The 22731-nt window shown below is 43.0% G+C and overlaps 1 protein-coding gene across 2 annotated transcripts in view; it reads left to right on the top strand.

Moving 5' to 3' along the window:
- Positions 1-22731, top strand: part of SETD7 (SET domain containing 7, histone lysine methyltransferase) — a 51150-nt gene that overhangs the window by 20643 nt on the left and 7776 nt on the right. For both annotated transcript variants that reach the window (XM_030313033.1, XM_030313034.1), the window contains exons 3-7: positions 1170-1371; positions 6261-6450; positions 12182-12263; positions 15790-15907; positions 18955-19112. In XM_030313033.1, the coding sequence (XP_030168893.1) occupies positions 1170-1371; positions 6261-6450; positions 12182-12263; positions 15790-15907; positions 18955-19112 (750 nt within the window). The remainder of the gene's footprint in view (positions 1-1169; positions 1372-6260; positions 6451-12181; positions 12264-15789; positions 15908-18954; positions 19113-22731) is intronic.

A 22731-nucleotide genomic window follows, 5' to 3' on the forward strand; every position in this document is an offset into this window, starting at 1 on the left:
CAGGTGCGACCACCTTAGTCCTCACGGCCCCCTTTGCATCCCATCTGTCCCCACTACACAGTGTGTGCCTGCCAGCCTCTCCTGTTTGTTTATTTTGTTCATCATGCTCTCTAGAACCTCCCACAATGCTCGCTACTTAGAAGGCACCCGATAAATGGTTGTTGGTTGAATTGATGAATGGACACTATCTGCAGGTACTAAAACAAACTGTCTTTGTTGCTAATAAACATCTTACATTTTAAATTTTAAAACTTATTTGAGCTGGTCTTTCCCTTATTCCAAATTGCTGTACATAAAGGGAGTTTTTGGTGAAGTTAGTTTCCTTGCATAATGACCTTTGAGAGGCTGAAAACATACTGAAATTCCAAAAGTGTTTTATGAGGAGCGATGGAGAAGTTATTGTAATATCACCATGAGCACCCCCGTGAGCTTGCTTCTGTTCTAGAAGTATGGGTCTCGACACTGTCGGACTACTAATGATATTAGCAAGGCTCAGCCTGCAGTCTTCCTTACTTGCCCCCATTTGCCCTGATCATGCACACACACACATGCACACACACACACGCATGCATATACTTAAGTAAATTCCCATATATCACCCAAAGAAATGGAAGGGGTTCTTTTGATTGGCTACCAATTATGATTGTCACCCATAAGTAATACATTTAATGACTTAAACAAACACGTAGACATTTACATTCTAAACCACTTTCGTATTATTAGATACTTACATGTACAAGCAATCTAAAAGAGCTTGAGAACTACCAGTGAGGTCTGGACCCCTCTTGAGGGAGTTAAGCATCAATGGTTTATGTGTGATATGCCACCATTTCTATTGCCCGGTATGGGTCGGCATCTTAGCCCTGAAACGTATTCAGATGAGGCTTGTTCTCAGCTTCCACCTGTACCTTTGTTCTTCTCTATTTCTGCTAGCAGAGAAAAAGGATTAATAGGAACCAGGAAGTTAAGAAGTAGATCTCTCTCTGTCTCTAATGCTACCTGTATCTCGGGAGTGTTTTTCCCAGCGATCTAGGGAATTCAGGAGATGGGCTGAATACAGGTCAGCATCAAACCAGAGCTGGGCATGCAGTGCCTTTCATGTGGTCCTTTCTTTTCAGAGAGCACAGTCATGATCTGACCATTCCCTTTTGTTCTTCCTTCTCTCACAGCACTCTGGAGGGATATTATGTGGACGATGCCCTACAGGGCCAGGGCGTGTACACTTACGAGGACGGAGGCGTTCTCCAGGGCACGTATGTAGACGGAGAGTTGAATGGTCCCGCCCAGGAGTACGACACGGATGGGAGACTGATCTTCAAGGGGCAATACAAAGATAACATTCGGCATGGAGTCTGCTGGATATACTACCCAGTAAGCCTGGTGACTGTTCATTTTGCTGGAATGTAACATGTTTCAAGCCGATGCTTTGACTCCTCACAATGAGGAGTAACATGTACTCTCTATGTTAGAAAATACCAATCTGTGAAATTTGAGACTCACAGGAGCTGAAGCCTCCAGCCTACAAGGTGTGCCCCTCACTGTTACTCACTGTCCACTTAGATTGTTGATCTTAGCAACTACTATTCATTCCTCTTCAGTGGTGTTTTGGAAAGGAAAGAATAGTCGTGATTCAAACAAATCAATCGGGACAAAGTGGCTTTATTGTATCACTAATAAAGACCAAAAAAATGCATGCTTTTTAAAAATAGTCTTCTGATATACAGAAAGAGATGGAATATTTCACTGTTGCACTTCATTCTGGTTCTCATACAGGAGACTGATCCAGCAATCTCCCATCTTTTGGGACTTACCGCACTGTTATTACTTGATTGTACAACCCTACTCCCTACTTTATAAGTGATTTATGGCTTATGTTGTTTAAATTAAGGTGATTAGGGGCGCCTGGGTGGCGCAGTCGGTTAAGCGTCCGACTTCAGCCAGGTCACGATCTCGCGGTCCGTGAGTTCGAGCCCCGCGTCAGGCTCTGGGCTGATGGCTCGGAGCCTGGAGCCTGTTTCCGATTCTGTGTCTCCCTCTCTCTCTGCCCCTCCCCTGTTCATGCTCTGTCTCTCTCTGTCCCAAAAATAAATAAAAAACGTTGAAAAAAAAATAATAATTTAAAAAAAAAAATTAAGGTGATTAAAGTTAACTTGCCTTTGAGTATTTGGTAATATTTCCCAATATTTCTAGGGTTTACTGGAGCAAAAAGATGTGGCAAAACTCATTGGGTTGGGAATTAATGCTCTAATTGTTGTTTGCATTTCAAATATCCCATCTGTTATTAGTTAATTTCCAGAAAATGTGTCAGAAAATAGACCTTAGAAAATATTTTATCTAAAATTTTATTTTGTCCAGGGCACCTGACTGGTTCAGTGAGTAGAACATGTGACTCTTGATCTTGGGATCATGAGTTCAAGCCCCATGTTGGGCAAAGAGCTTACTTAACATAATAATAATAATAATAATAATAATAATAATAATAATATTTAATTTTGTCCAGAGCTTAAGTCAGAATACAGTTTTTCTTACTCTGAGCCCTATTTTCTTATGATTAAAAAAAAAAAAAAGATCTATTACAGGTATAACAAGAAAAATAGCCCCCAGCTAAATCTACTTACACATTATTGTTCTTTAAAAATAAGTTATACTCGGGGTGCCTGGCTGGCTCAGTTGGTGGAGTGTATGACTTTTGATCTCAGGGTTGTAAATTCGAGCCCCACATTAGGTATAGAGATTACTTAAAAATAAAATCTTGGGGCGCCTGGGTGGCTCGGTCGGTTAAGTGGCCAACTTCGGCTCAGGTCATGATCTCACAGTTTGAGGGTTCAAGCCCTGTGCCGGGCTCTGTGCTGACAGCTCAGAGCCTGGAGCCTGCTTCGGATTCTAGGTCTCCCTCTCTCTCTATGCCCCTCCCTGCTCATGCTCTGTCTCTGTCTCTGTCTCTCTCTCTCTCTCTCTCAAAAACTTAAATAAAAATTAAAAAACAATTTTTTTAAAATAAAATTTTAAAGGGGCGACTGGGAGGCTCAGTTGATTGAGCGTCTGACTCTTGATGTCAGTTCAGGTCATGATCTTGCGGTTTGTGGCATTTAGTCCCATCAGGCTCTGTGCTGACAGCGCGGAGCCTGCTTGGGATTCTCTCTCTCCCCCTCTCTCTGCCCTTCCCTCGCTGTCTCTCTCTCAAAATCAACAAATAAACTTTAAAAATAAAGAAATAAGTAAAATATTTTTTTAAAAGTTCTACTCTAGGAGCAGGGCAGAAGGAAAGAATACCACAAAAGATCTTTTAAATGATTGCCCAGACATTTAACATATCTTCTTAGTAGGCTCTGCAATAGATCAAAAGTCCTTTCAGTCACTGCCTACAGGGCAAGCAGGAAGAGGGAAGTGGTGCAGGTTCTTAACCAGCTTAGGAAGACAGAGAGTTTTGTTGTTTCAGGAGTAGGCCGATTGAGCATCTTGCCGCCTGGCGCTGGGGATCTGCCGATGCGACAGTAAATCATGGAGTCAGGGAAAGTGGAACTCTGTGCGTGCAGTTGGGTATAGGGAAGAGGCAAAATAGGGATTACCAGATCCTCCTACTACTTGTCATCTTACTTGTGACTAGGATCAATTAAAGTCTCTAGAGGAGATCACCTTTTGTATGAATCAGCCTGCTGTATTAATTATTATCTTATTAAATACCCAGAGAACACTCTGCCTTAGGAAAGAAGCACTGGGGAGTTATAAGCTTTCCAAATTAACCTGGGATAACACTTGCTTTATATACGGTATCTGTTGGCAGTGGAGAGGGCTAATGACATCCCTCTTCTCTCTGAATTCAGAACCCACTAGGAAATAGACCTAGGTGTCAGAGATCAAAAGGTCAGTTTTACTATGACCGTGTTGGGTCGGAGACGTGCTATGGACCCAAAGTCAGAATGCACTTCAATTCCTTCCCCCTCTGAACGGAACAGTTGGACCAGCTGCAGATAGAGCTCTGAGAAGTCCCGGGTCTCCCCAGGGAAGGAGGGCCTGCTTGGGGGAGCTTCCCCAAGGAAAGGGCAGGAATGGAGAGGGGTGCAGGTGCAGCCTGAGGGCACGGACAGCTTTCAGGACAGGACCTCTGGGGGCAGCAGGCTTTGCCCTGTCACCTCCACCTAATAGATGGGTGGTGCTGGCTGTCAGACCCCGCCTTCTCACTACTCAAATGAGTGATTCCTTCTCCCTGAAGGGGAGCCTCCTAGCAAAGGAGAGAAGGCAGCAGCTTCCTCCCCAGCACTCCCTGACACAGCAGACAGGCACCTGTTTTGTGATATGGGGTCAAAGAAGAAACAAGGGGAGGAAAAAAGAATGGCTCCCTTTAGAGTATTTATAAGCTTACTCTCAGGACAGCTTATTTCTTTCAGAATTTTACCTTGGAACAGTGACGTCATTTTCAGTTAAAAGTGTTTACGTCCTGTTGGAAATAAAAGAACCTCTGCTTTATCATACTAGATAGAGAAATTCACCACCACCACCCCCAAACCAGAAGTTTAGAGTATTAAGGGAGAAAAATCTGAGACCCTAGAAAGAATTCTGTACAAATAACTGGTAACGTTGGCTTACATTAGTTACAGCATATGAGAAGCAGAAACGCCCTAACACCGTTCTGCTCAGTAATCACCCCTGAAAGCCTGAAGGCAGATCTTGCAGGAAGTATCATCCCCGTTTATGCTGGGTTATTAAGAATTAACTCTGGGAGGAGAAAGAGCAATAATATAGCTCTAATGCGCTTTCTGTCCATGAAAAATGCTGCCAAGTATTTTTCTTTTTATGAAAGTGCTGTGATTCGTTTTTAAATTTATAAAGTCTTTTCTCCAAAGAGCAATCAGACTATGGAGAACTATAGAAATCACGTACCTGATGTTATTTATTCCTGCTGTCTCTCTGTAAGCAGCCGTTGGGATCACTCAGAAGTCATCCTGTACTCCTGTCTTTGAGTAGCTGTTTCTGGAACCTTTGAGTTGGAGAAGTAACCAAGCGTTTAGAATATGTCATGGCACTACTCTTGTTACATCAAACCCAAAGAGGTCCCAGATTTTCAAAGTTATACCATAAAGACCTTCCGCATGGGCAGTAAAAAAGGAAACATTTCTTGTAGTCTAGATTCAGTTATTTTTTGATTAGTTATTAGATTATTTTTTGGTATCCCAGTTCAATTCAAAAAGTATTTGTGGATCACCTACTATGTCCCTAGCGTTTACCAGGCTACAGAATTGTATGATAGCCTCTGCTCTGAAGTATTTAATGACCTTTAGGAATGAAAGCAAGTGACAGTTGAACAGGAAGCACAGCTGGCTTCTCTCCTGGAAGGAGGCAGAAGGGAACAGTAAATAAAGAAAAGTGGGAAGAAAGTGGTGATGGGGGAGGGAATAGAATTCAGTTGATTTTTTTTTTTCACTTTTCCTTCTAATGCCATAAAAAGTGGTGGTGTAGGATTCTTAGAAAGGCAGTGTCCAGAAGTCCTTTTTTTGTCTGTTAGAAAATGCAGGGGCACCTGGGTGGCTCAGTGGGTCGGTTAAGCATCTGACTTCAGGTCATGATCTCACAGTTCATGGGTTCAAGCCCCACGTCAGGCTCCCTGCTGTCAGTCAGCACCGAGCCTGGAGCCTGCTTTTCAGATCCTCTGTCCCCATGGCTCTCTGCCCTTCCCCCACTCACGCTTTCTCTCTTTCCCTCTCAAAAGTAAACATTTAAAAAAAGAAACTGCAGACAACTCTCTTTACTCATGTACACTAAATTAATTCTTAAACACATCTGAACTAAAGATTTTTTTAATGGGCCAGAAATCCAAAATGCCACATAGAGAAGTGAAATGGTATGAATAGTGAGTAAAACCATCTTGCCACAGTTCCTCATCACATTTGGTATCGGCCCAAAGTAACACTTATTGTTACATTTCCTTGAAACGTTTGTAACTAATATTACAAATACAACGTATGTTCTTCTTCAAAAACAAGCCAAGAGAGAGTGTCAGTAACTTGTCACCATTGCAAAGTGCAGCTTGGTCTCTGAGTCCCTAAATCAGGCTTTCTGTGCTTCTCTGCATGTAACCTCTAGCCATTTATTTGTATGGGGTTGGATGGGAAAGTAAGTATGCGTCAGGTTTTTCTCTGAGTTCTTAAGCTGTTATGTTAGTGCTATCCACAAAGGGAGTGCACAAGAAAAATTTCTTGAAGTTGTGCCGTGTGGATAAATACTATATATAATATTTTCTGGCTTTTGGCTTCTCCCATCAGGATGGAGGCAGCCTTGTGGGAGAAGTAAATGAAGACGGGGAGATGACAGGCGAGAAGATAGCGTATGTGTACCCTGACGAGAGGACCGCACTTTATGGAAAATTCATTGATGGAGAGATGATAGAGGGAAAGCTGGCTACCCTTATGTCCACTGAAGAAGGAAGGCCTCACTTTGAACTGATGCCTGGAAGTAAGTTGGATCTGCTTCAGAAGCATGCTCTAATTCCAAAGCAGGTTGTTAGGGCATAATTGAGAGAAGTTAATTTCCTTGTCTAGTCCACTTTAATCATGCATTAGTCAGCTTTGCTGCATAACAAACACCTTAACATCTCAAATACAGGTGATAAGCTGTACTCCAGCTGGTCTGGGGTGGGCTGGGCTGGGCATGGCTGGACTTGAGGCTTCTTATTGTATTGTGTCTTACCGGTCTTAATTCTGGGGCCATCTGAAGGGATGTTGGTGGCCTGGGTCAAGATTTTCCCAAGTGGGTCACAAGAAGTCAGAGCATGAGCAGACACCTATGCTGCCTCTGAAAGCTTGGCTTGGAATTGACATAATTTCACCCACTTTTCATTGGTCAAAGCAAATCACATAGTCAAGCCAAACATCAATGAGACGGGGAAATATGCATTTCAGTAGCAGATGCTAAAAGTCACATGACAAGAATATAGCTATATAATAATACAGGGAAGAATTGAAGAAATGACAGCAGTAATTCCATGAATTTCAAAAGATTAGTATATCTCAGAAAAAACTGAAATACAGTTCAATGATATTAAAGAATCAAATTAGGTAGATCTCCAGGTTGTACAGATTGTAAAGCTGATTCAGCCCGAGCTCTGATTGGAAAGGATAAATGCATAGTGGCATCTTCACAGGACACTTACTGGACACATGAGTGAGCCCAGTGGAATCATATTAGAAAAAAATCCTATTTCCTTTTAGTTTTTTTTTATTTTATTTTTATTTTCATTTTATTTATTTATTTATTTTTTTGTTTATTTTTTTTTTGAGAGAGAGAGCTTGAGCAGGGGAGGGGCAGAGAGAGAGAGACACAGAGAGACAGAGAATCCTAAGCAGGCTACACATCCATTGCAGAGCCCTAGGCAGGGTTCCATCTCGCAACTGTGAGATCATGACCTGAGCCAGAATCAAGAGTCGGGCGCTTAACTGACTGAGCCACCCATGCGCCCTCCCCCCATTTCCATATAGAAGTACAATACGGCATACTAAATGTTTTTTTCTGCGTATAAAATTATTTATTGTAGAAAGTCTGGGGGAAAAAAACAAAGAAAAAAAGAAGCTGTTTATATTGGTCTGATTCCTTGAAAACAATATATGCGTGTATTTCCAATCTAAGTTAGGTTCTAAGAAGAAAAAAGTAAAAAAGATAATAAATCTAGGCACTCACATTCCTAAATAATATTTAGCTATTTGTGATCTGAAGGAGAATCTCCAGAGGAGAATGTCCAAAAATGGGAAATCTAGCATTTATAACTTGAGTTGTTTTAAATGTCTCAGTTTTTTTTTTTTTTTTTAAGTTAAAAATTGAGGCAGCTTAAATGTGATGTGGGATTCTGGGTTGGATCCTGGAAGAGAAAGAGGGCATTAGTGGAAAAACTGGTGAAATCTGAATAAAGTCTGAAGTTTAGTTAATAGTAATGTAGCTGTGTTGGTTTCTTCATTTTGACAATCATACCATGCGACATAAGAAGTTAACATTATGAGATGGGCGCCTGGGTGGCTCAGTGGATTCAGTGACTGACTCTTGATTTTGGCTCAGGTCATGATCTCACGGTTCGTGAGTTCGAGCCCAAGTCAGGCTCTGCTCTGATGGAGTGGAGCCTGCTTGGAATTCTGTTTTTCTCCCCTCTCTTTGCCTCTCTCTCTCTCTCTCAAAATAAATACATAAACATTAAAAAAGAAGAAGTAGAAGACGTTAACATTGGGAGAAATCATGAGGGATATTGGGGAATCTCTGTACTATTTTTGCAACTTTTCTGTAAATTTTCAATCCTCCCCAAATGAAGTTGTTTTCATTTTAAGTGAAACAGTAATCTTTGCACTTCAAATTCTCATATCTGTGCTCTTCACATGTGTTCTGAAAGGAGACAGTGCCACAGTCTTTAGAAATGAAGGGACCTGGGCCAGGGGAGGATCCCCAAATGGTGATGCCAATTTTAAAACTTCACAAGTGGCAGCGTGTTTTAGTGGCAAGAGCCTTGAACTTTGGAGTCACCTCATTTAAGTTTCAGCTTCAGCATTTGCCACAGTGTGGTCTCGGGCAAGTTCTTTATCCCTTCGGAAACTGTTTCTTCATTATAAAAGACAGGTGCTGGCAGCGACTGTAAAAACACCATAATGAAAGTTATTGTTATTATTACCTTCTTCTTAGTATAAGTAAGAAATAGATTTTGGGAAGTGAGGGTAATAGTTCTCAAAGGGTATTTTTTTTTTTTTTAGAACTCCTGGTTGTAAATGATGAACACCCTTTTCATTATAAGGCCACAGTAAAGGTCGGGAGGAGGGGCATAACTGGTGAGATTCTGGCAGGCCTGTTAATTTAAGGATACATTGAGCAATTTGGGTTTCACAAAGGTCAAGAAGCATGGCTGCTTTGGATGACTGACAGGACACAGGTCTTCAGTGTTCTGCACCTCTCCCCACCGCACTCCCCCAGCCCCTCTAGTTACTGTCAGTGAGCTGCGGACTAACCTACAGATGAGGTCTGACAGGGCCGTGCTGCCATCTGGTCCACCATGGGGAGGAGGAAAACGTAATGCAAACACCTCACACAAAGTACTCCCAACCTGCCCCTCGCCGACCTCTCCCACCACACCCTTTCTCTTTATGCTTTTGTAACCACAAACTGCTTCTATCTTTATTTACTTAGAGCACATGTCAGAGAGGGGCAGAGGGAGAGAGAGAGAATCTTAAGCAAGCCCGGTGCCCAGAGCGGGGCTCAATTCCACGACCCTGGGATCATGACCTGAGCTGAAATCAATAGTCAGCCACTCAACTGACTGAGCCACCCAGGGGCTCCCCATAAATTGCTTCTAGTTCTCCGCTTACCATGCGCTGATTTCTTCGTTATGCCTCAGGCGGGATTTTCTTCTTGCCTTGTCTCTTCACCTCTCGACAAAGGAACTCCTTTCTCTGTTAATTCCCATTCTGTCTTTAAGGCTTGGCTCACCTCGTAGAATTAGTGACTGTCAAGTGAATGAATTCTGGTCAAAGGGCATAGTATAAACTATAGAGGAGAGGAGTAAAACTAAAGATTGTGCTCCATTTGCCTGGAGCAGATCTAGGAAAAACAGGAAGGGACATTAAGCTGGAAAAGACAGCATCGGCTCCTTGAAGAGCAGCTGGAGGTGTTTCTCCTCTTTGCACCTGCACGGTCCCTAACACAGTGCTTTACATGTAGTTGGCACTCTGTACGTTTGGGATGAAAGGTTTAGTCTAAAGAAGGAAGGTGGAGGTTCATAGATTTTCTGTGCAATACAACATGTATTTCACAGAAAAGTTTGGTTGAATTGTGTGGGTTGTTTCTTTTTTAAACTAACTTCCTTTAATGGATTGTGCGTTGGTCCATTACCAGTTTGCTCCCAGATGCAATTCTTGTCCACATGTCCTGCTTTCATTGCAGGAGGCTTCTGCCGCTGGCAGGCCACGTTTCCTAGGGTCATGTGCATTGGCTTCTCTCTGGGTTTGGCCATCGGGAGGCACTGGCCAAGGGCATGGAGAGGAAAGGAATCGGGGAGAAGATCTCTCTGTGTCCAGCAGTGTCTCCAGCAGTGGCCTGTCTCCTGATTCCATCTCCCAACAGGAAGGTCCCGCATCAATCCAACTCTAGAACCCCAGGCACACCCTCTCCGCCTTTGTCCCTCTGGCTTAGGGCTGTATGGCTTCCAGTTCTTGCCAGTTTCTGGGCTCCTTACCTGCCCGTTTGGCTTCTCAGTTCTTCCGTGCTCTGTATAACCAATTCCCTGAGTGAAATTCTCTCTTTGAAATACTCAAATGGTCTGTTTCCTAGCTAGACCTTGACTGATCCTGATTGCTTTTTAACTTTTAGTTTGAGACATTGATTTTGGATTTTGTGATTGTACAAAACAAAACAAAACTGAAAGAGGACCTGGTAACCACTGGTAACCACCAAGGAATTGCTTACTGGGACTATTTGTGATGTCTTAGTGCCTAAAAGAATTTACTTTACAGGACTAAGCCCATCGGTTCTGAAATGTGCTTCTTTACTTACTGTGCAGTAGAGCCTCGGATGTCTTCAGTGTGCTCTGGGAAGGCTCTCTGAGGCTGGTCCTTTGCGGAGAACCAGTGTTAAATCTAGGACAGTTGTGTACCTTAGTTTCTGGAATAAATTACTGACTTGCTTCTGAACAACCTTAATAGAAATAAGATGACTGTGTTTTTGCTTTATCAAAAGCAGTTCTGTTCTTAATTCTGGTGAGGCTGGATGTTTATTTTTAGTGAAGGAGACAATTGCCAGGGCTGGGTGGTTGGAGTCTACAGACTGTGTCTACTGGGAAGAAAACCACCAGAAAATTTTAAAACCATCACTCAACCTGATCTGCCCAGAGAGATCTCAGAATTTCATGACAAAGCATTTTCTTGATTAAAAATTTTAATTGCACAAGCATTTTTAAAACCATTTGAATAAAGACAATTCAAAAGCAAAAATGGGATTTTAAGAAATACATACGATGGCTGTTCATTAAGACCTAAAAATGCAACTCAAAAGCAAATCTAAAAGCATTCATTTATATTGGAGAATTTGGGGGCGCCTGGATGACTCAGTTGGTTAAGTATTCAACTTCAGCTCAGGTCATGATCTTACAATTTGGGAGTTTGAGCCCCCTGTCGGGCTCTGTGGTGACGGTATGGAGCCTGCTTGGGATTCTGTCTCTCCCTCTCTCTGTGCCCCTCCCCTGCTTGCTCGCTCTCTCGCTCTCTCAAAATAAATAAACTTAAAAAAATTTTTTTAATTATATTGAAGAATTTATTCCAGGTACTATGACTTTTATATACACATACACACACACACACACACACACACACACACACATATACGTATACGTACATATGTATATATATGTGTGTGTGTATATATATACACACGTGTATGTATATATATATATATATATATATATGTATATAATTTATCGTCAAATTGGCTTCCATACAACACCCAGTGCCCTCCTCCGTGCCCATCACCCACTTTCCCCTCTCCCCCATCCCCCATCAACCCTCAGTTTGTTCTCAGTATTTAAGAGTCTCTTACGGTTTGCCTCCTTTTCTGTAACTTTTTCCCCCCTTCCCCTCCCCCCGGTCTTCTGTTAAGTTTCTCAGGATCCACATATGAGTGAAAACATATGGTATCTGTCTTTCTCTGCCTGACTTATCTCACTTAGCATAATACCCTCCAGTTCCATGCATGTTGCTACAAATGGCCAGATTTCATTCTTTCTCATTGCCAAGTAGTATTCCATTGTAGATATAAACCACATCTTTATCTGTTTGTCAGTTGGTGGACATTTAGCCTCTTTCCATAATTTGGCTATTGTTGAGAGTGCTGCTATAAACATTGGGGTACAAGTGCCCCTATGCATCAGCACTCCTGTATCCCTTGGGTAAATTCCTAGCAGTGCTATTGCTGGGTCATAGGGTAGATCTATTTTTAATTTTTTGAGGAACCTCCACACTGTTTTCCAGAGTGGCTGCACCGGTTTGCATTCCCACCAACAGTGCAAGAGGGTTCCCGTTTCTCCACATCCTCTCCACCAGGTGCTATAACTTGAATAACACTTTTCATTATTTAACTCATTCTGTCCCATAAATACAGAGAGACGCTGTAAAAGTTCTTCCCTAACTCTGTAATCCCTGGATTGAGATTTTCGTTTGCTTTTCAGGTTCGGTGTACCACTTTGATAAATCGACTTCATCTTGCATTTCTACCAATGCTCTTCTTCCAGATCCATATGAATCAGAGAGGTAATTTTTTTTCCTTGTGGTTTTAATAGCCCTGTTTATAGGAGGTTAAATAGCCCTAATGGTGGGAACTAATCCTTCTTTGTGGCTCTCTGAAAAAAAGTTTATATATTGTGATGAAGAGTGTTTTTATGCTCATATAGACTCTGTCCCTGTGAGAGAGTTTCTCCACCCATAAAGCACAGAATAGCCATGTGTCAGTCCCAGAATGAAACTTTTACATATAGACAGCTGTCGGGCTAGGCAGCCAGCTGTGCCCTACCCAGTTGTCCCCTTTTTGAGGGCCCTGGTGCAATGAAAGCCACATGCCGGCCTCTAGAGCATTTCACCTTCTTTAAAGCTCTGTCTAGCCAAGGCAGGAACCAGAATGCCTCCTTTACTTAGCATAGCTGAGGGGATCTGGAACACAAGACAATTTCTTTATTCACTAAGAGAGAACAGGCATGAAAGAAAGACAATATAAGAAGCATAAAGACATTCCAGCTTATAAATGACAAGCTTCCGATTCTATAAGCTCATTCCCCAAGTGTCAAGTCCCATTCCATTTCATCTTCTCTAAACTCCAGTGCTCAGTTCTTGGTATGACTTGCTCTGGTACTCTCCCCGAGATGCTTGTCCCCTAGCAGCTGGCCTGCTCCTGAGTAAGAGTGCCATCTGCAGTTGGCCTTCTCTTTGCCTCACTCATTTGTTAGCCTGGCTTACAAAGCACGACTCCCATTCACTTTTTGTTCTGGTCCCATCTGAAAAATGGGCCACTTCCTTGGTTTAACTGACAGGGCTCCCACCACAATGTCACGATGAATGAAAGGCCTCTTTCTTGATACAAAGCTGTGGTCCATTTACAAAGGGAAGGGTTTGGTCTCTTGTCTCTTGCCTACCGGAAACACAAAAGCGCGATAATCGTATGTATCCATCTTTTTTGTTACTTTCGTTGTGATGATGCTGTATAATGATACCCTCAAAACCTAACAGTGGTTTATGAATGCAGAAATGTTATGTTACACTCATGATTCTGTAGGTTAGCTGAGGTTCAGCCACTTTTGACCAGGCTCAACTTGGCTCAGCTGGATGAGGCTGGACTTCAGATTTCAAGTTGGGTTCAGGTCGGTTTCACATGTCTGTATTCCAAGATGCAGGCTGAAGGAGCAGTGGCCTCCTGAGGCATCTTCTTCTGGTGGAGATGAATGGAAATCGCAGAAGACTGACAGATATTTGTCATCCTCTTAACACCTGGGCCCTGGCATGCAGTCCTCCTGCCCATGTTCCAGTAGCAAAGTAGAGCATACGGCCAAGCCCAGCATGGTCCCGGCAGGGGTACATGGTCTACCCACCGTGAAGGAGGCACCACAAGGTCACATGGCAAAGTAGCAGGATGTATAATTCTACCACAGGGAAGGAGTAAAGTTGGAAGCAATAATTTAGTCCTCTAGTCCATAAAATAAGCGTAAGACCCATGGAACAAAAATTAAAGATGAGCATTTCCACCAGAGTCATTAGATCACAGCACCCAAAGAACTGGAATGTTAGTTGTTCATGGGGCATGCACTCTCTTATTCAATCCAGTTCAATAATGATGAGTGAGTGCTGTTTTCCTGTAAACCAGGGATTGGCAAACTTTTTCTGTAAAAAGCCATATTGTAGGTCCCTACTGCAACTACTCAGTTCTGCCTTTGTAACGCTAAAGCAACAAGAGACAGCAAATAGGCGTGGCCACGTTCCATAAAACTGTATTTCCAAGAGTGGGCAGCTGCCAGATTTGACCCTTGGGCCATAGTTAGTGGACATGCTATAAACCCTTTTGTTGGAAGTGCATATTGAATATGTTTTACTAACTGTCAGTGTTTCAAGTGAAAGATTCATCTTGGGGCTTAATTAAAACAGCCTTTCCTTCCTATTTAGCCCTGACAAATGGGCATAGCTTGAATTACTTTGGAAATGTTTACTTGTCCAGGAAGACAGTGAAAACACTCATTAACTAAAAACATAATTTCTTTTTTAAAAAAACCTCTTATCAAATGTTGAGTTGCTTTATGAATACAGTGAAGCCTTGAACAACACAGGGGTTGGGGCACCTCCCCTCTCCCCCACTGCACACAGCTGAAAATCCACATATAATTTTTGATTCCCCAAAAACTTCACTACTAATAGCCTACTGTTGATAGGAAGCCTTACCAATAACATAAACAGTTGATTAACACATATTTTTTATGTTATATGTATTATATTCTGTATTCTTAATAAATATTAGTATTTCTTACTATTTACTTACTATTACTTACTTAGTATTTCTCTAGTAAGCTAGAGAAAACAAAATGTTAGGAAGGGGGTGCCTGGGTGGCTCAGTCAGTTACATGACCAACTTCAGCTCAGGTCATGATCTCAGCTCATGGTTCGAGCCCCACATCAGGCTCTGTGCTGACAGCTCAGAGCCTGCAGCCTGCTTCAGATTCTGTGTCTCCTCTCTCTGCCCCTCCCCTGCTCATACTCTGTCTTTGTCTCTCTCTCTCTCTCTCTCTCTCTCTCCCAAAAATAAATACATTAAAAAAAAGAAAGAAAGAAAATGTTATTAAGAAAGTCATAAAGGGGCGCTCCTGGCTGGCTCAGTTGGTAGAGCGTGCAACTCTTGATCTCAAGGTTGTGAGTTTGAACCCCATGTTGGGTGGAGAAATTACTTAAAAATAAAACCTTAAAAAAGGAAAGAAAAGAAAAGAAAAAGTCATGAGGAAGAGAAAAGACATTTGTGGTACTGTACTGTAAAAATCCCACATATAGGGGCACCTGGGTGGCTCAGTCAGTTAAGCATCTGACTTTGGCTCAGGTCATGATCTCACGGTTCATGAGTTATAGCCCTGCATCAGGCCCTGTGCTGACAGCTCAGAGCCTGGAGCCTGCTTTGGATTCTGTGTTTCCCTCTCACTCTGCCCCTCCCCTGTTCATGCTCTGTCTCTCTCTGTCTCAAAAATAAATAAAAACATTAAAAAAAAATTCCACATATAAATGGACCTGCATAGTTTACACCCGTGGGTCAACTATATATAATATTCCCCATATTTGAGAGCATATTTTAAACAACACTCTTCTTTTTTTTAAGTTTTATTTATTTATTTTGAGAGAGAGAGAGTGCGTGAGTAGGGAGGGGCAAAGAGACAGAATCCCAAGCAGGCTCCACACTGTCAGCACAGAGCCCTATGTGGGGCTTGAGCCCTCGAACTGTGAGATCATAACATAAGCTGAAACCAAGAGTCAGATGCTTAACTGACTGAACCACCAAGGCACCCCCTAGACATCACTCTTAAAAGGTACATAAGTAGCAGTTCCTCAATTTCTAATGCCAAATGTTAGGGCTTAACTTTCCTTCCTTCCTTCCTTCCTTCCTTCCTTCCTTCCTTCCTTCCTTCCTTCCTTCTTTCCTCACTGGATTACTATGAACTGATGTTTTGGGTTCAGTAGCCATACTATGTTGATGGTTGATATAAAAAGTAACATATCAAACTGAAAGAACCATCATTTGACTGTTTTTCCTATTTAGGGTTTATGTTGCTGAATCTCTCATTTCCAGTGCTGGAGAAGGACTGTTTTCCAAGGTAGCAGTGGGACCTAATACTGTTATGTCTTTTTATAATGGAGTTCGAATTACACACCAAGAGGTGAGTGGGGTAGAAGCGGAGAATCAACTTGATTGGCTAACGGGCTTTGTTTCAAACACTCTTAATTTTCCTGTTAGCCCCTTTAATATTCCCTAGAAATATGAAAGAACAGTCTTTTTGGTAAAACTGGTGGGATACACTGTCTCATAGCAGTCTTTGGACTGCTGTCGCAAAAATACCATTCACAGCATGGCCTATAAACAACAAAAATTTATTTCTCACAGTTCTGGAGGCTGGAAGTCCAAGGTCAACGTATTGACAGATTTGGTGTCTGGTCGGTCCACTTCCTGGTTCATGAATGGCCCTCTTGTCATCGCAGCCTCACATGGCGGGAGGGACAGGGGATGTCTCTGGGGTCTCTTTTAAGTTTCACAGCTATTTTATCAAAAGTGGGATATTGCCGTGAATGAGACAGCAATTGCTTTGCACTGTGCTACACCCAGTATCTGAAAAATTGAGATCCAACTGGACTCTGTTAGTAATTATTATGATCTTGCACAGGGCACTGTATAGGCAGGCCCCCTCCTGTTTGTGCAAAAGTCACACAGTAGCCTGCATCCAGCCAGGAAGTATTCTACTGCCAAAAAAAAAAACCCAAAAAAACCCCAAAAAGAAAACAAAAACAAACAAACAAACAAAAAACGAAAACAAAAAGTTAAAGAATAATCACCTCTTGCCTTTAAAATACAACTTTGATATATTTTCCAGAATTCATGTGTGTTTTTGCTTCTGTTTCTTCGCTTCACAATGAACTTCCTTACATGTCTGCCTAAGGGCAGAAAGTCGATGCTTTAGCCTGGCTTGTCGTCTCCATCTGGTCTCACTTGCATTAAGCGTGCAGGACTTGGGCTTGCTGGTTCTATTGCTCATTCATGTCTTCACTTTTTTACTTCCTGCCATGGACTGCTATGGGGGAAATGCCATGAAATCATCAAGCGTTTGCACTTTCAAAGCCATTGTACCAACAAGGATGGCTTTGCACTCAAACTGAGCCGTGGCTGGGCACGCGGTATCCCCTGGTCATAGCCAGACTTCTGTGTCTGACGGTCCAGGAGATTCAGCATATGAAAGGTGGCTCAGGATATTGACACGCTACTTATTTATTCTAACATTAGATAACCGATAACAAAACTGAAGCCCAGAGAGGGTAAGCCATTTGCCCAAGGTCACAAATACAGTAACCGTCAGAGTTCAAGCAGGATTTCAAACAGCAGAATCTGGCTCCAGGCGAAACTCACTGTGCTGTACTGTATAAATGGATACGCACCCTCCTTCATGAAATTTAGATTCTATTGGGGAGATAAGAAAAATATACAACTAACAGCAACCTAAAGTATATGGTATCTCAGTATCACGTGACAGGGCTGGAATATTAAGACCCGTGAAGATTTTTTTCACGTTCATCACTGCTATATTCCCTGCACCTAGGACAGTGCCTGGCATATGGTAGGCACTCAGTAAATAGTTGTTGAATAAATATCAGGCACAAATAACAGCCCAGTTGTAATTTAGGGGCAGGAGAGACAGTACAACTCTGAGAGTCAATAGTTCTATATAAAAATGTGATCCTAGGGGCACCTGTGTGGCTCAGTCGGGGAAGCATCCGACTCTTTGATTTCAGCTCCAGTCACAATCTTACGGTTCATGAGATCAAGATCTGCACTGGGCTCCATGCTGACAGTGCAGAGCCTGCTTGGGGTTCTTTCTCTCTCTCCCTCTCTCTGCCCCTCCCCCCCACCTCAAAAATAAACAAATAAACTTAAAAAAAAAAAGTGATCCTATTTACTCTCAAAAAACTGTTCGGCTGGCATCACCAGATCCTGGGCTGTGGCTTGGGGTGGGGAAGTGGCTTGGAGAAGGGAAGCCTATTAGTGAATGAGCCCTGATGTAGGTAAGAAAGCACACTGGTAGCTGGGGACTCTGCTGGTCACATTGGTCACCCGCTTGTAACAAAGGTGAAGGACTCTCCTGAAACACAGTTTTGCATTCTCAAGTTCTGGTTCCACTTGATGTTCTTACTTTTGTTTTTCTTTTGCCTCATCTTCACAGTAGGGGTCCAAGGGATTTGGAGGTTGATCAGAGAAACAGATAAGACCACAGGAGGCAGTAGCACACAGGTTTTCTTGACACTGGGCAGTGCTTAGGGCGGCAAGAGACGGGATGTGCTCCCAGCACATCCAGAAGCTTGTGCACGAAGGCCACAAACAGAGCAGGAGGAAGGCAGGGAACTCCCAGGAAAGAGAGGGGCAGAGAGGGGGCTTATGTGTCTAGGTGACCTGGGGTACGGTGAGGGGTCTCTGGGCCAGAGACCTCCAAAGGACACAGGCCGTCTGGGGGCTTTATGGTGCTGGAATTATCTAATCTACTGATGGCAGATGTGGGGTCAGGTGTCCCCAGGAAAGCAGGCCCTGAATGGCTAAAACTCTGCTTTGTTTGGGCCCTTTAAAAAACAATTGGATGTGCAATGGGGCTCCTGGGTACCTCAGTCCGTTGAGTGTCCGACTTCGGCTCAGGTCATGATCTCTCAGTCTGTGAGTTCGAGCCCCGCATCAGGCTCTGTGCTGCCAGCTCAGAGCCTGGAGCCTGCTTCAGATTCTGTCTCTCCCTCTGTCTCTGCCCCACACCCCCACTCACGCTCTGTCTGTCTCTCTCTCTTTCAAAAATAAATAAACTTAAAAAAAAACAATTAGATGTGTAAAAATTTGAGTTTGGTGCTGGAAGGCTTTTGAAGTAACAAGTCTTAGCCTGCAGTGAAGAAATAAACAACCTAGGGACATCTGGTTATATTTTTGTGTGTCTTTTAAGGGACTTCAAATCCTTTTTTTCATAGAAGATAAAGAAAAATTAATACATTGTAAGTTGAGCTGCCTGGTGCTGCCCATAAATGGCTTTTGCACCATCAGTGTGCAGACAGATGCCTTAGGTTCTTTTCACGTATATAACACTCAAACCATGAAACATAAGGATAAATGAGTTAATATCGCTGATGTTCTTTGAGATTTAGGGAGAATGGCTATCTCTAATGTTTGCTTTCTTGTTTTCTACAGGTTGACAGCAGGGACTGGGCCCTTAATGGGAATACCCTCTCCCTCGATGAAGAAACGGTCATTGATGTGCCTGAGCCCTACAACCATGTATCCAAGTACTGTGCCTCCTTGGGACACAAGGCAAATCACTCCTTCACTCCAAACTGCATCTACGACATGTGAGTATGACACCGAGCTGCCAGGGCAGATCTAGGTCCTATCCGCCAGGGCCCTGAGACAGAGGAGGGCATGTAACAGGTGTCATCCCGCCCCACGGAAGGCCGCTCCCTCCAAGTTACCCTCCCAGGACCCTCACAGTTATGACCTGAAACTCAGAATCTAACTAGCTCCTCCTCCGGCCTTAGTAGGCCAAGAAATGGAAAAGTGCTTGGAAGGGTAGAAATGCTACAGAAATACTGTACTTTGTGTGCGCTGTTTTGTTGATGCTTTTTTGTCCTTCCGTTGTCTCATTCTGGAGAAGTAAGGGTGGTGTTATACTTGAAATACTAGAAAAATTAAAATTGTTCTGCACAGTGGAGATTAGTGAACTCTTTTAGGTGTGTGAAAGGAAGGAGGAAAATAAAACGCTAAAGCTTAGGGCACAAGGTCTCGGTGTTGGAAAAGACCCCTGAAATCAGAGTCCGCATTATTTGACAATACAGAGGAAAGAAGTACTGTCACATGCTACAATGTGGATGAGCCTTGAAAACATCATGCTAAGTGCAAGAAGCTAGTCGCATAAGGCCCATAGTGTATGATTCCATTGGTATGAATTGTCCACCCAGCAGAATTCATGGAGGCAGAATATAGATCAGTGGTTGCCCAGGGCCGGGGGGAGTGGAGGGAAATGAGGTTAATGGCGCATGAGCATGGGGTCTCTTTTGAGGGTGGTGCAAGGAACTAAAATTAGACAGTGGTGATGGTTGCACGACTGAAACCCACTGAACTGTATACCTCAAATGGGTGAATTATGAGGTATATAAATTGCATCTCAACAAAGCTCTTATTTTAAAAAGCCAAATAATCCTACCTCTCAGAGTTTGAGCCTCCATTTCCACCTGCTCGTAGAACCTTTTCTTGTAAACCTTCACCGACGGGGAGCCGCCCTTGAGGGCAGCTATCTGGACAAACTGAAGATTTTATGAAACTAGCTTTTGGGCTCTGATGATTAGAATGTTGTTTCCGTGGATACTAAGTGGGTTTCCTGGAACAGCCAGCCCTTGGCCCTAATCATTTCCCTTTCTCGTGCGCTATGCCAGTCTCTCTTCCCCATAGCAGCCCTACAAATATTTTAGAAGTTTTCATATACCCCTTGAATGTCCTCCTCCCAAAGTGAAGCATCTCTGACTATTCCTTGAAGGGTATAGTTGGGATTCCTTGTACCATCATCATTGATCTCCTTAGCTCAGTTGGAGAATGCCAGATCCTCCTGGGGGCCAGGCAGCTGCGTGCAACCTTTTCTGCTCAGTTAGAGCCTGCAGTCCCTCAGTGTATTGCTTGTTAACAGAAGCAGGATTAGATCCTGTGCATTTAATCTGTGGGAAAACTGCCAGGATTTGAATGTCCCTCCTTGCATCCCTGAGATGGCTTGAAAATTGTTCTGGCAGGGACTTGCTCCCCTTGGCACCCAGAAACAAGTACCGAAGCTACAACTGCTGTTTAAAGGGCAGGTAGAAATGGCAAAGGACATGTGTCATGTAAAATGAAACGGACACTGTTATTAACTCCAAGGCTTTCGTGGCCAATGTGAGTTAGGCCAAAGCATCGTTCCAAACTGCACACAGCTTACCAACAATCTTTTAAAGCAGTGGTAACTAGCGATAATAAATGCTACTTAGACTGCTCTTTCAAAACAAATTAGTTCTGTGATTTCATTGCAAGGACATGATTTTTCTCCCCAAAAGGAAGAGAGCACAGGAGACAAGGGAGGGAACCATTTGTGCAGAATCAAGTCCCTGTACTCTTCAGGGTTATTTTCTTTGAGTCCAATGTGAAATATTAGTTGTTTGGGGTAATGGGAAGACTACCTGAATAATAATATATCATCATATAAAATTCAGAGACATGGGGCACCTGGGTGGCTCAGTTGGTTAAGCTTCTGACTTCAGCTCAGGTCACGATCTCACCCTTCGTGAGTTCAAGCCCCGCGTTGGGCTGTGTGCTGACAGGTCAGAGCCTGGAGTCTGCTTCAGATTCTGTGTTTCTCTCTCTGTCCCTCCCTCCCTCACTCTCTCTCTCTCTCTCTCTCTCTGACTCTCAAAAATAAACACTAAAAAAAAAATCAGATACCAATTCATGGCATTCATTTGTCTGTAAAATCGTTGGTATTATTATGCACACTTTGACATAAACAAAACAATATCCCATAAGCTGTAGTCTGATACAAAATGCCAGATGGACTACTTTCCTAGTTGTAAATATAGGTAACATGTCACCAAGGGGTCAAACCACTCGGTGCAGAGGTTTGCTTTGACCAGTAATCGTGCTGCTGGCGTTTTCTGAGCACTTTAGGCTGGTGCTGTGCAAACAGCTTCTCCTGAATTACCTCATTTAGTCCTCCCAGTACCTCTGTGGGGCAACTTCCGTTACTGTCCCCTCACTCATGGACAGGAAACTCGGACCTCTTAGTCCAAGTGGCTAAGTGTCCTTAATTGTTGTGCCTTAGTGCTTGCCTTGGAGAATCAGCACCTGAAATTGAGTTTTTTTCAGGGTGTCCATTTTCTACTCTTTGAAAATAACAGTAACATGTAGGAAAATGAAAATAGAAGAAGGTTGTAACAGAAGTCTTAGGCTTCTCCCAGACTTTTTCAGTGCACAAGAAGATTAGCTTGAGCTCCATTTCAGGGGTATTATTATTTTTTTAATTTTTTAACCTTTATTTATTTTTGAGACAGAGAGAGACAGAGCATGAACGGGGGAGGGTCAGAGAGAGAGGGTGACACAGAACCCGAAGCAGGCTCCAGGCTCTGAGCTGTCAGCACAGAGCCTGACGTGGGGCTCGAACTCACAAACCCCGAGATCATGACCTGAGCCAAAGTCGTACGCTTAACCGACTGAGCCACCCAGGCACCCAGGGGTATTATTTTTTTCATGAAATGTTTTAATTTAGAGACAAAGAGTTGTGATTTTCATAAGGAATTCCTGAGTTCCTGGGGCAGGGATGGATGTCTGTGATGGGGCACAGTGTGAGAATTCTGTGCGTGTGCACATGCTCACACACAATGCACATGTAGTCACTTAGAGTAGCTGAGTCCTCTGTGCCAAGTATTGTGTGAGATGTTTTATATATGTGATCCTATTTTGTCACAATGACAACTCTTATAGGATTAGGATTACTACTATTACCATGAATTTGCAGGTAAGGAAAGTGAGATTCAGAGATACGGAAGTAAGCTCTCTGAGAGGGGGCAGTAATAACGTGTCGAACCAGGACTCATACCAGAGTCTTCTGACCCTGAGTCAAGAGTGCTTTCCAGGAAAGATGACACCCACGTGGGGTGAACATAGAGACCCCTGGGAGTGAGGGTGAGGTTGTTCCTTTGTCCACCACGTAAAAGATGTCCCTACACCACGGACACACTCCTTTCCTCACCACCAATATAGGGAACTAGCCAAGTACTTCCTATCATGGTGCATGTGCCAATCTAACTTAGGGTCTGGAAACTTCTCCTTTGGTGTCTCAATGTCCTTTGCTCAAAATGTGACTATAAACGAATGAGATTTATTTGACCAATACATATAGAAATAAAGCAAGTTTCTTTTTGGCCATGCCTTACATATATGTATATATCCATTTGG

This window comes from Lynx canadensis, chromosome B1, assembly GCF_007474595.2.
Source record: "Lynx canadensis isolate LIC74 chromosome B1, mLynCan4.pri.v2, whole genome shotgun sequence".
Lineage (NCBI taxonomy): Eukaryota > Metazoa > Chordata > Mammalia > Carnivora > Felidae > Lynx > Lynx canadensis.